The sequence below is a fragment of the Eschrichtius robustus genome, chromosome 14 (assembly GCF_028021215.1).
Source record: "Eschrichtius robustus isolate mEscRob2 chromosome 14, mEscRob2.pri, whole genome shotgun sequence".
Taxonomy (NCBI): Eukaryota; Metazoa; Chordata; class Mammalia; order Artiodactyla; family Eschrichtiidae; genus Eschrichtius; species Eschrichtius robustus.
In genome coordinates this window covers 23,067,552-23,081,672 of record NC_090837.1, presented here as the reverse complement: position 1 = coordinate 23,081,672, position 14,121 = coordinate 23,067,552, and the positions used below count along the sequence as shown (strand labels likewise).

General features: G+C 38.9%; 1 protein-coding gene across 3 annotated transcripts in view; it reads right to left on the bottom strand.

Annotated features, from left to right (window-relative positions):
- Positions 1–14,121, bottom strand: part of TTC28 (tetratricopeptide repeat domain 28) — a 587,442-nt gene that overhangs the window by 397,667 nt on the left and 175,654 nt on the right. The window contains exon 1 of one of the 3 annotated variants that reach the window (XM_068563684.1): positions 11,184–11,907. The exons of the other annotated variants lie outside the window; for them this stretch is intronic. Within the exon in view, the coding sequence (XP_068419785.1) occupies positions 11,184–11,210 (27 nt within the window). The 5' untranslated portion in view covers positions 11,211–11,907. Of the gene's footprint in view, positions 1–11,183; positions 11,908–14,121 lie in introns of those variants that run through there. 3 annotated transcript variants of the gene reach the window in all.

Here is a 14,121-nt window from a genome sequence, read left to right as displayed (position 1 = left end):
CTGTAATTTTCTTTTTTTGTAGTGTCTTTGTCTGGTTTTGGTATCAGGGTGATGGTGGCCTCATAAAATGAGTTTGGGAGTGTTCCTTCCTCTGCAATTTTTTGGAAGAGTTTGAGAAGGATGGGTGTTAGCTCTTCTCTAAATGTTTGATAGAATTCACCTGTGAAGCCATCTGGTCCTGGACTTTTGTTTGTTGGAAGATTTTTAATCACAGTTTCAATTTCATTACTTGTGATTGGTCTCTTCATATTTTCTATTTCTTCCTGGTTCAGTCTTGGAAGGTTATACCTTTCTAAGAATTTGTCCATTTCTTCCAGGTTGTCCACTTTATTGGCATAGAGTTGCTGGTAGTAGTCTCTTAGGATGCTTTGTATTTCTGCGGTGTCTGTTGTAAGCTCTTTTTAATTTCTAATTTTATTCATTTGAGTCCTCTCCCTCTTTTTCTTGATGAGTCTGGCTAATGGTTTATTAATTTTGTTTATCTTCTCAAAGAACCAGCTGTTAGTTTTATTGTTCTTTGCTGTTGTTTTCTTTGTTTCTATTTCATTTATTTCTGCTCTGATCATTATGGTTTCTTTTTTCTGCTAACTTTGGGTTTTGTGTGTTCTTCTTTCTCTAGTTCCTTTAGGTGTAAGGTTAGATTGTTTATTTGAGATTTTTCTTGTTTCTTAAGGTTGGTTTGTATAGCTATAAACTTCCCTCTTAGAACTGCTTTTGCTGCATCCCATAGGTTTTGGATCGTCCTGTTTTTGTTGTCATTTGCCTCTAGGTGTTTTTTGATTTCCTCTTTGATTTCTTCAATAATCTCTTTGTTATTTAGTAATGTATTGCTTAGCCTCCATGTGTTTGTGGTTTTTATGTATTTTTCCCTGTAATTCATTTCTAATCTCATAGCATTGTGGTCAGAAAAGATGCTTGATATGATTTCAATTTTCTTAAATTTACTGAGGCTTGATTTGTGACCCAAGATGTGATCTATCCTGGAGAATGTTCCGTGCGCACTTGAGAAGAACGTGTAATCTGCTGTTTTTGGATGGAATGTCCTATATATATCAATTAAATCTATCTGGTCTATTGTGTCATTTAAAGCTTCTGTTTCCTTATTTATTTTCATTTTGGATGATCTGTCCATTGGTGTAAGTGAGGTATTAAAGTCCCCCACTATTATTGTTACTGTCGATTTCCTCTTTTATAGCTGTTAGCAGTTGCCTTATGTATTGAGGTGCTCCTATGTTGGGTGCATATATATTAATAATTGCTATATCTTCTTCTTGGATTGATCCCTTGATCATTATGTAGCGTCCTTCCTTGTCTCTTGTAACATTATTATTTTAAAGTCTATTTTATCTGATATGAGTATTGCTACTCCAGCTTTCTTTTGATTTCCATTTGCATGGAATATCTTTTTCCATCTCCTCACTTTCAGTCTGTATGTGTCCCTAGGTCTGAAGTAGGTCTCTTGTAGACAGCATATATATGGGTCTTGCTTTTGTATCCATTCAGCAAGCCTGTGTCTTTTCGTTGGAGCATTCAATCCATTCACATTTAAGGTAATTATCGATATGTATGTTCCTATGACCAGTTTCTTAATTGTTTTGGGTTTGTTTTTGTAGGTCCTTTTCTTCTCTTGTGTTTCCCACTTAGAGAAGTTCCTTTAGCATTTGTTGTAGAGCTGGTTTGGTGGTGCTGAATTCTCTTAGCTTTTGCTTGTCTGTAAAGCTTTTGATTTCTCCATCGAATCTGAATGAGATCCTTGCCGGGTAGAGTAATCTTGGTTGTAGGTTCTTCCTTTTCATCACTTTAAGTATATCATGCCACTCCCTTCCGGCTTGTAGAGTTTCTGCTGAGAAATCAGCTGTTAACCTTACGGGTGTTCCCTTGTATGTTATTTGTCGTTTTTCCCTTGCTGCTTTCTATAATTTTTCTTTGTCTTTAATTTTTGTCAATTTGATTACTATGTGTCTCAGCGTGTTTCTCCTTGGGTTTATCCTGTATGGGACTCTCTGCGCTTCCTGGACTTGGGTGGCTATTTCCTTTCCCATGTTAGGGAAGTTTTCGACTATAATCTCTTCAAATATTTTCTCTGGTCCTTTCTCTCTGTCTTCTCCTTCTGGGACCCCTATAATGCGAATGTTGTTGCATTTAATGTTGTCCCAGAGGTCTCTTAGGCTGTCTTCATTTCTTTTCATTCTTTTTTCTTTAGTCTGTTCCGCAGCAGTGAATTCCACCATTCTGTCTTCCAGGTCACTTATCCGTTCTTCTGCCTCAGTTATTCTGCTATTGATTCCTTCTAGTGTAGTTTTCATTTCAGTTATTGTATTGTTCATCTCTGTTTGTTTGTTCTTTAATTATTCTAGGTCTTTGTTAAACATTTCTTGCATCTTCTCGATCTTTGCCTCCATTCTTTTTCCGAGGTCCTGGATCATCTTCACTATCATTATTCTGAATTCTTTTTCTGGAAGGTTGCCTATCTCCACTTCATTTAGTTGTTTTTCTGGGGTTTTATCTTGTTCCTTCATCTGGTACATAGCCCTGTGCCTTTTCATCTTGTCTTCCTGTGAATGTGGTTTTTGGTCCACAGGCTGCAGGATTGTAGTTCTTCTTGCTTCTGCTTTCTGCCCTCCAAAATAATTTTTTTAAAAAAAAGGTCATTTATTAACCATCTTAAACATCTAAAACATAGCCTAAAACCAGAAAGTATTAAAAAAAAAAAAAAAACACCTCTGAGTAGTCAAAACAGAAAGTCACAGTTCATACTCTAAAGTTCATACACTCATAACAGAAACCCTCATTCATTCAGAGTCTACTTACTTTCATCTCAGTCACAAGCTAAGGCTCAGTTAGCTGCACTTCTCACCCACCACAGATAGGAAACAAATACATAAAACAGAATTGCAAGAAGTAGGCACATGACAGCAGCATTACTTTGGACAACATGGAAAGAAAGGTAAAAACCACACAAAGACATCATAAAAGTATTTCTTTTTAAATAAAGTTATTTATTTATTTATTTTTGGCTGCATTGGTTCTTTGTTGCTGCACGCAGGCTTTCTCTAGTTGCAGCGAGCGGGGGCTACTCTTCATTGCAGTGTGTGGGCTTCTCATTGCGGTGGCTTCTCTTACTGCAGAGCACAGACCCTAGGCACGCAGGCTTCAGTAGTTGTGGCACGTGGGCTCAGTAGTTGTGGCTCACAGGCTCTAGAGCATGGGCTTAGTTGTGGCGCATGGGCTTAGTTGCCCTACAGCATGTGGGATCTTCCCGGACCAGGGATCAAACCCATGTCCCCTGCACTGGCAGGTGGATTCTTAACCACTACGCCACCAGGGAAGTCCCAAAAATATTTTAGAAGACACAAAAAAACAATCTGGGGTCAGTCAGTATAGGAACAAATAATTCTACATTCCTTAAAAGCTCCTATAGTAGTGCTGCATTATGCCAAAGTAGAATAATTCATGTTTGTGATAATAATCCTGAGTAATCAGGAGAAGCTTAGTACCTTCTGTTTAAGAAGACAGAAAATGTGTTATATATTTTAGAAAATTTCACATTAAAAAATGGTTGAAATTTAACAAGGGCTGGCAGTTAATGAATTAAGTTTGAGTTAACAAGAAATTCACAAGAACACCACAGATAAATATTAGCATAGTGATTTTCCATAAATACCATGGTGACTACAGAATATTAAAATTCATAACTAATCCCTCAAACACATTTTAGTCTTAATTTCAATATTTATCACCACCATTCCTAACGCCCCCAATACTAATTGAACCAAAGTAAATTTCTAGTTTTGCAGGTAAAAGATGGTGAAACATCAGCAGTTTCACATGGTTCAACCTAATATATTTACCAAAATTATTAACAATAAAGTAGTTTGCATTTATCTTTTATTTCTCCAGCCCACCCTCTGTTGGAAAAAAACTAATTATTAAGTAATAAAGACCCAAAGTCCACCAAAATGATCATGGGTCTACCATCACTCAGTATGACATTTTCTTTCTACTCCTCAAAAACATAATAATCTTATTTATTTATGCCTGAGCATCTCAACTCTGCAAACACGTTTCCAAAAATATCTGACAGATCTGGGCTTAAGCATTTCAGCTTTTCACAGATAACCACAATTTAACATAATCCTGAAAATGAGTGTGTACATTTCCATTATGTTCATTTATAAATATTTAAAATATAAAATATGCTTAACAATTAATTGTCAGAGCAATGACGTAATGAACCAGATAAATATAATGGACATTCAAAGTTTTAGTTATATAAAACAAGTTGGCATTCAGTTTGTTTTCAGATTCAAATATTGTATTTTGATTTTCCAACGCCTACATTGGACAAGTCAAAATAAGGAATCACTTATCAATTTTAAAATCCCAATTTCTTATCTATTGATAATAAATGTTGTTTTGTCAATATAGGACATAAATTATCCCAGGATGTACAACAAAGTTTCCTTGAAGGTTTCTTCCTTCTCTACTCCCACTATTACCTTTCTAGGTTCAAGTCTATGTATATTGTGTGTTTAGGAGAGTATATATCCAAACACAATGAGTTCCCGCAATAAGCTCCTGGCTCCGAACTCCACTTTGTCCTTATTCCAAATGGTAACTGCTCTCTAACTCAGAACTACCTCAAAAATCTGTGTTCCCACAAGCCTCAGTCTTCCAACTTGATGTAAATCCAAAATATTACCTCCCACAAAGTAAATAATGCTGGAAATATAAGTGCATTCATGAATGGACATTGGCTTACATAACCAGATGTAAGCTATAGAAATTTCAGTCCTTTGATAGTCCAAACGTCTACCAGCAGAGACGTCTACCAGCAGAAAGCTTATGTACAGCTTTGACAACTGACACCAAGTTTATTTCAGGTACTTTTTCCAGAAATGTTAAGTTTATTACACAGAAGGTGTAAGCCAAAGGATACAATTTTATGTTTTTCCTTACGATATATGCTAAAAGAATAGAATACTCAAAATAACGAAGACAGAACACTCTAACAGAATAAATAACAAAGTGTGCTGAAAAAGGAATATAGTTAAAGGGCTCAATCATGTGAGAATACGCCTCTTAGCTACAAAAATCTAAAAGGGGGCACTAACAAGAAAGTACAGGACAAAAGCGTCATATATATCCTAAAAATGTCAGTTGAATGATATAATTTTTATAGCTTTCAATAAAACTGCATGGTTTTAGCACATCAATAAAAAGCAAAGTCTTAAAGCTGAGACATACATTGTTATTAATGATATAATGAATTCGCTGTGGAAGTTAAAGCTGACAAGGCCGGCTGGGATTTCAGGTTTTCTCTTGCTTCCGCTGTGATTTCCACAGCATGTCATCACTGTGACTGACCAGCAAAATGAAGGTGGCTGCTGGCGCCTTTTCTTGAAGTTGGGCCAATTCAACTCTGTAGCCTCTCACAATGGCAATGTTTACTGGCTAGCTCCTGAACAGTAAAGGTGCCAAATCAGATTTCCTCATCATTGACTTCTTTCACTTCGTATCAAGTCTGTCAACTATTCCCAGCTTCTCAAATGTCCCTGGAAGTAGTTTTCTATAGATGATCATTCCCTACCAGTTTTACAAGATCCAAAATATTTCGGGCTGAAGGGAATAAAGATTTAACTCCAGTGGTTTACAACCATGGTATTGCTGCACTTGTATCTTGTGATCCAGCTGTGAGATGTATCACAAATAACTGTAACTTTTTCCCCCTTTTTTTCATTTGAGGTAAAGTTCATATAACATAAAATTAACCATTTTGAAGTGTACAATTCAGTTGCATTCAGCACATACACACTGTTGTGCAGCCATCACCTCATAACTGGGACTTTATTTTTAATAGGTAAGGAGTTAAGATTATCCCTTTAATGCATCACCCTGACTCATAGTCAATATGGTGTTCTGAGAGGGTAAGAAAAAGAGATAAACCTGCAAGTTAGGCATTTCCAATAACTGGCAAGTCAGAGAATCTTGCCAGCTGGTTGAAGATCACTGACCATCATAGTCCATAAATGCGTTGCATTTTTTCAAATATTCACTCTTTCAGTTCCTACTCTGTGCCTGTGCCCTCAACCTTACACTGATAGAGGCAGACATACTGACAGTTACAGTACAGAGCTATGACTATGACTCATACAAGTATGGTCAAAGGAGGGTGTGGCCAACTATACCCAGCAATTACATAGAAAGATTCACTAAGGAGGAGAAGATTGAGTTAGTTCTTAAGGTATGACCAGTGACAAAAGGAAGTGAGTTAAGAAGAGTATAAGAAGACATTCTAAGCAAAGGAAGAAGTATGTACAAATGCACAGAAGCCTGGTAAGCTGTGTCCAGCTAGATTACAGGGTACCATCATACTAACAGGAAAAGTGTAGTAAGCACATTTTATGTGCCAGACACTCCTTGTAAGCATTTTACATTGTATCTTGAAAGTCACACCAAGAGCTAGGTGGCCACTCGTATTAAATAGATGAGACATCTGAAGTACAGACAGGCTGAATAACTTGGCTATGCAGCTACTAAGAGGCTGTACTGGAATTCAAACCCAGGCAGTCTAGCTTCAGAGCCCATCCTCTTCATCACTATACTATATAACCTACACTACATTCTTCTGTTTTCGTCTCCTCTTTAATAAAATTAATCACTTAAGGCAAGATCTTTTATGATGGAAACTAAGTACACCACAGCACACTGAAGGTGAACGAATGACTGGCATGAACAATGAGAGGGCACCACTAAGAACCCCTTGTGGCCCCCAAACAAGGGAAGAGTGGCAAACTGTATTGAGAGTACAGCTTAATTTATTTCTTATTCTTTTAGATTAAAAAATACACAAAAACAGAAGTCCTCATACTTCCCCATAACCCAGTCATTTTCTTGCACACTCCCTAGCCCAAGGTGTGTTCACCCCACTTTGAAGACATCTACTAGACAATGGAGAGACATGGCAGAGTTTTAAGAAGGTGAATAAATACATGTGTTTCTTTAAACAATTACTCTAGAAGGAATAAGAAGGGAAAATTAGAGGAAAAAAGAGACAAGAAAAAGAAAAATCATTAGGATGCCATCTGCAATAGATCCAGCAAATGATAATGAGGCGCTAAACTATAACAGTGGGGAGTCAGATGTGAAAGATTAAATGACATGCCCAAGGACACAAGTCATGGGAACTGCCAGAACCAAAACATGGGTCTCTAGATTGCACTGATCTGGGACTGGTATATAGATGGATCTGCAGAAAGACCTTTATCATGAAATTTCTAAGACTTCTCTTTAAAACTTTTGTCCACAATGCTTATTTTTATGTCTAATTTTATACTATAAACAAACTGTGGTCCAAAATGAATAATATAATAATATCAACTAGCACAACATTTAGGCAGGTAACTAAGTAATTTAGTATAGCTATATTAAAATTTGAGACTTAGCTTTCTAATCCAGAAACGAAATGCTTTCTCATAGAAAAAGTTCAGGGATTTGAAATACACTCTTTTGTAAAAGCAATAAGCTATTCTGAGACACAAATTTACAGGACATAATCCTTATTAGTGAGCTTTGAAATAAATGAAGCTCTATCAGAGAAGTCATTTAAGAAGCCAGATTCACATTATATTAACGTGACAAGTAGAACAAGATAAATACATCATATGATTCTCAAATGACATAATTAATGTAGCTTATATGACATATTCCTATTAATGATCTTTTATTATGTGTGAACAGTAAAATAACATGAGATAAGGAATGAAAAAATCCAATCAGCAGCAGTTTTCCTGAAGGTTTTGACTGCAGTCTTATTTACACAGTGTTATCTGATACTAATCCTTGGATTTTAAAGAGCAAAAATCACTTCAGAATTGTAAACAAACGTGTTCCTATGAGATGAGCATTTTAATTACTATCATTTCTGCAAATACAAGATAAAAATAACGTGCTGCATGATAGCCTATTAACGTGAAAACATGGGAAAGTATATTTTGCCAGGCCAATAAGGTTATGTTAATAAAAGGAATCATGACACTGGATCCGGAGCCTGGTAGTCTGTCTTAACAATGACTGCCACGGAGCCTGTGTGGAAAGTGTAGCTGTCCCCTCCCTGAAGTTGTCTACAAAAGATTAGAAGTGAGTGCCAAAATATGCTGGTTTTCTTTAATAATCCACTACAGTCTAATACCTATGAGTCAACTGAAACATTCTGAACCTTTTTACATTTAAAGATCATACCACCCTAAAAATAAATACGAGTTTTACAAAGCAATAGTTCTTATTTACTGTTACATCAAATAAATATTTACTGAGCAACTATATTATCCCTGGCACCAAAAAAGAGGTGTGAAGCGTGGTTCCTGAACTCAAGGAGCTTTAAGAATAATTGAGAGGCTAAGATAAAAAAAGTTTACTATCAGTAAAGGACAATAAGCCTAAAAGCGCATAGATTCTAAATGCTCCAGGAATTCAGAGGTAGATAAAAATCACTGTTTCTTCAAGAAGGGGAGGGAAGAAGAGCATCTTGGTGGTAGTATCCAGAAATGAGGGAGCAAAGCTATGGCTAACTAAGCTCCTCACTGGTCCTGAGAGTGGAACATGATTAATCGTGTTCCGGTGGTTTCTTTGTGAAAAAGGTAGCAGACCCTAATTGAATACTCCAGAGCCCACATCTTGAATTTTAGTATTTAGTTAAACCCAGCAAATAAGCAGAGGAAAGAAGAGTAAAGAACTCCCCTTCAATCATGTACCCCAGCTGCATGCTCAGTTAGAAACAAAGAAACATAGAACCTATGGTCATTCTCTTACAGTGAGCCCAGAATTTACAAAAGCCAGCACTGGTAGTGGCTGACAGGGCACCATGATAGCAAGTTACCATCAATCCTAGCCATGAAGCCCAGCTATAGCAAATGATGCTTGGGGCAGCATTCTATGGATGATCTTCTTAGCTTTGTTAAAATCACATCAATGTAGTATCACTTTTCATCTGTGGTGTAAATGGTTTTTGTGAAACAGTTTGACAAAACACATGGCATGTGACTGTACCACTACAAATGTGTTAGCAGGCCCAGCCAGAAACCACAGCAATGATCTGATCATGTGAGTATTCTTGCAAGAGTAAAAAAATAAACCTAATCTTTGTAAAGACTTATTGGTGCCCTACAGGAGTTGAATATTCTTCCAAGGAAGCTTCCGTTTCCAATGTAGAAGAAGGAAGAATTGTTCTCAAGCCACCACCAAATAATCACACAGTACTTAATGGCTCAGCTTAATTTTTAATCTTCTATGAACTTTGCAGAATTATATCTGGATCCTTATAACATGATGATTTGGGATTATGAATGCAGTGAATAAACACAACCTTCTGGTATAGCAATTTAAGCATCACAGAGTGAGTAAATACTGCAGAGTGAATCCTAACACTTGAAACAGAATCTTCCAGAGTCCAGAAATCCACCTGACTGCCAAGAATAATACTTCCGTGGTTCAAGCAATACCAGTACCCAGAGGGGTTTCCTCAGACATAACCACGTGAGTTACTGCATATTGGGTAAAATAGAAAAAACAGACATTTATGAATGTATAGTTTGCAGACATCTTAAAAGTACTCATAAATATGCAATTTACAAATATAGAAGAAATTGGGGGGAGGGCTCCAGGAATACACAGAATCTGTTTAAATTTCTTAATTATATGGTTTCTTCTATGGGTTTTCCTCATCTTAACTCTGATTTTTATGGGTGGTGGGGGGAGATGCATGGATCTCTTAACTAAAACACATGAAACCAGTATCATTTAAAGAAGCTCTATGAGAACTAATATATGAGAGATTCTGACTTCAGAATGCGATAGAAATGACTTCGTTTCAGATAGCAAATTAGATATCAAAGAAAACCTTTCAATTCACCAGGCTGTACTGAAGCAGGGTTTGTTAGATTTTCTAGCAATAAAACAAATGCACAATATCTTCTCATGCATTTCACACATGATTTCTATTTCAGCTCTGATGTAAAACATGGTATCACACATCATGCCACAAAGAAAGAGTCAGTTTAGCTAGTTCAAGTAAAACACCAGGCAGCTGCTAACAGAGACAGGTCATGGCTGGGGAGAGGCACAGCACGTTCAGTTCGCTGTTTTCCTTCAAAAGAATGTCAATAAAAAACACGGCCAAATGAGGTATTTGAAGTGGGGGAAAAAGTCCTGCTATGCAGTGAACCACTGGGTTCACCTAACAGCGCCAGTCAGACAAGTTAGCAAAAGGGAGCCCTAGCCAAAGCTACAGCCGCCAACAACTTGAAGAAAGCTGTCTTTCTCCCTGAACGTCCTGGGGTAGCGACCAGTCCCACATTTAGAAACGTTATTTCTGGGACCAATAGCAATTTATTTTGATAGAACCACTGGATTTTTTTTTTCTTGAGTTCTCAACAAAGGAGCCATATTAGGAAATAATCTCGCAAAACGCAAAGTGCCCCCTCCCCCTCTTCCCCACGATCGATGCACACACGCCCGTGCACGCTGCCACGCACAGACACACACCCGTGACAATGGTCGGCGCGTGCTCTCGCGCGGGCCCACGCAGCCGCCCGGGAGCCCCGCGGGCAGAAGGCCCGGCCCCAGGAGCTCAGGCTGGAGGCCCCGCGGCCCCCGCTGCCCAGGAACCAGCTGCTGGGCGGTTGTGCTAGGGATGCTCGCCCCCCAGCGGGGCCCTGGAGAAGCGGCTGCCAGCGGCTCAGAGCCTATTAACCCCTTGGGGAAGTAGGTGCTACAACACCCACCTGCAGGGACACTGGAATGTGTCGGGAATACAACCCCAAATGGCTCCCCGTAGACGAGGCGCCACCGAGTCCTTAGACCCTGGCAGCTCTTGGCTGGCTCCTGCAAAGCTAATCGTGTGGCTGGCTCCACCGGGCTTCTAAGGCAAAGGGATGTTTCTGAGCTGTCACCCCTGAAGAGTCTGGGCATACCAAGAAGGAAAAACTTAAGAGGGCAATGGACGCAGATCAGACTTGGTAACCCGTCCCTAAGGGACTGGTGTTAAGTCCCTAAAGGAACAGAGCTACTTGGACCTGCCCGTCCAGCAAACTACGGAAGGAGTGGAGGGACCCGAGGGCAACCGCCCCCTGTCACCCCTCCCTGGGTCGGGCATCAGGGCCCCGTCCCCACTCCGGGACACTTACCTTCTTCCGGGGCTGCCATTTCATCATATTTGTACAGCCGATACGTGGAACATCAAGATGCTGGCTGGGGGCTGGGGACAGATGCAGGGCAGCGGCGACTGCAAGTCATGCTGCCTCCCTCCCACCCCCTAATTCTTTCCCATTTTCACTGCGAAGGGAAAGAGCCCAGGAGAGTCCAGTCTTTTCGCCTTCAGTTCAATGAAAAGTATCCCCAAACCACGAACACACTTCCCACGGGGCTAGGAAGTCCCAGCAGCAACCAGCGTACTCCTGCCAGAGCGGAGCATTTTCCCCTCAGGCCAGCGCCAGCAAAAAGAGCCTGCGGCAGGGGGTCTCCAAGCCGGCTGCAAAGACCCTCCCTCAGAGAAGAGACGGAGAACGCAAGCTGCTGCACAAACCCAGCCGGGCTCCTGCCATCCAAACCCCTTTTGGCGAATTCTCCTCTTCTCAAAAAAAGATTAGACAAGCAATCAAACCCTCACGCGCAGCCTGGAGCAATTCCCAAAATTCTGGGTGTATTTCTCGTTTGTAAAATTTAGCAAAGAAAATTCCAAAGATCTGTAATCAGAGCTTCTTTACGCTGTTTTCTCTTCTTTCTTGGATAGCTTGGGGAAAGGATCTGCCCTTCCCGAAATGCCTACCTTCCCTGAACACTGTAAATAGGAAAACTTGGTTTGTGTGTTTAGATTTTTTTTTTTTTTTTTTTTTTTAATTCCCAAGAACCTTAGTGGGGAAAGGCTGGAAGGAAATCCTGCAAGAACCCAACTCCACAGCTCAGTCTGCACTAATGACTTCCTTCCCTTCAGTGTGAGCACAGCCTGCCCAGCTCCAGCCACACAGAGCAAATGGTTTCTGGGTCTTAGTGCCACGACATCTGTTCCAAAGCAAAAAGTAAGCACACAGTTTCAGAGGCACCTAACAGCTCCCAAGGAATCAGAGCCAGAATAGACCTACGGAATCAGGAAACCATTTCAAAAGATCTAGATTCGTGAGTTATATCAAGAGAAAAAAGGAATAGAAAAGGTTTCTAGACCAAAAGGCTATATAATCTAAAAGTGTGACTTGAAGGAAAAAGATTTAAGATATCTGACAAAGTAAAAATTTTAATCAAGAATAGACTCTGCTTCTCTAAATTTAGCACTAATTTTATTATTATAAAAAATATTGCTATTAAGATTGAGTTTCATTCAGCTTCTATAAAATGATTCCATCCTATTTAAGGAGACACATCTCCAAATACAAAATACAATGTAATTCTATTATTTGTCATCCAACATGTCTAGTAATTCTTATCTCACCATGAGGCTACTTTGATAGCTGGGAATTAATGGGTAGTGTAAGCTACTAGAATACTAACTGATGAACATAATAATAGCAACTGATGTATCATCACTCCATTGTTTCAACAATATTTAACTTATTAATGTCAGAGTTCTATAATGCATTGGCAGGACTGGCTGATGTGGATGATTGGAAGCAGATTGGACACTAACTATATCAGATATATTGTAAATGTCATTAAAATACCCAAAACAGTTAACTAAAACAAATTACTTTCGAGATTTTTTTCTAAGCCTAAGAGTCTGAAATTCAATGGTGAAATCATTGTCTTTTAAAAAATAATAATATTAACAAGTATAGTTAAGCCATGATATGCATCATAGCTACACACCAACCTTACCTCTCTGCTCAATAAAACTATTAAGTGCCTATGATTTAAGCACCTATTATTTGCCAGCACCTATTATTTGCCAGATAGATAAGGCTATCCCTGCTCTTGAAATTACATACTGCAGGCAGCAGTCACAAATAACATCAATACTCTGTATATGTCCTAACATATCCAAACCATTCTGCACAGCTTAACTTGGATATCCTACTAACATGGAAGTTCAATAAATTCCAAACCAAATTCATCAATCTACCCCCAAATCAGTTTCTCTTCCCAGCTTTCCTGTATCTGTCCATAGCACTGTTATTCTTCCAGGATCACAAACTAAAACCTTAATTAACATCATTCCTATGTCTCATCTATCACAAAGTCCTTTCACTTCTTTCTTAGACATTGCTTTCCAATTCCTACTGCTGATATCTGAGGCTGGAGCCTCACAAAAGAAACATATATTAAGTCCCAACTAGGTGCAAAACATCATGTAGGATATAGAAAGGTATAAAACTAAGTCCCTACGCTAGAAAGACTAGTTACAAAGAAGTTAGGACAGAGCTGAAGACCTATAAGAGGACAATCAGACATTGCGTTGGTCAGTTAAACAAACGAATTACGTGGTAAGTAGCATTCCAGGAGATAGAAGGAGAAACCATTGTAAACAGGGATGGTCAAGGAAGGTGTCACAAAGGAATCTGAAGTAGAAATTCAGAGGAGATACAACTCATTCTAGAGCCAAAAGCCAAGGTCCTTACCACAGGCAGTAACATTCTTCAGGATCTGGACCCGTCTAACTCTCAGAACTCATCTCTTACCCCTCTTCCACTCCCTTTCTCAGCCCCTGCCAGACTGGCCACCTCACTGTCCCTTGAATATATCAAGCATATATGTGTTGCACCCTCTGCCTGAATCACCCTTTCACCAGATACCCTCTTGGATCCCTCCCTTAATTCCTTCAGTTCAAATATCATATTAGAAAGGCTGTCTCTCATCATTCCTTCTAAAAATAATAGCACTATGACTGTTACCTTCTATCTTCCTTCCCCTGCTACATTTACTTCATGGCCTTTATGACATATATTTTATTTATTTAATGTCTTATATCCCCAAGAATATAAATTCCAAGGGAGCAGGGACTTTACTCTGTATAATATCAACACCCAGTGAACAGTGCCTGATACAATAAGCAATCAATAAATATTTGTTGAATGAAATAATGAAAGAAAAAGAAAAGGGAGAATAGTGTGAGCAAAGGAGGCAAGCCTATACAAG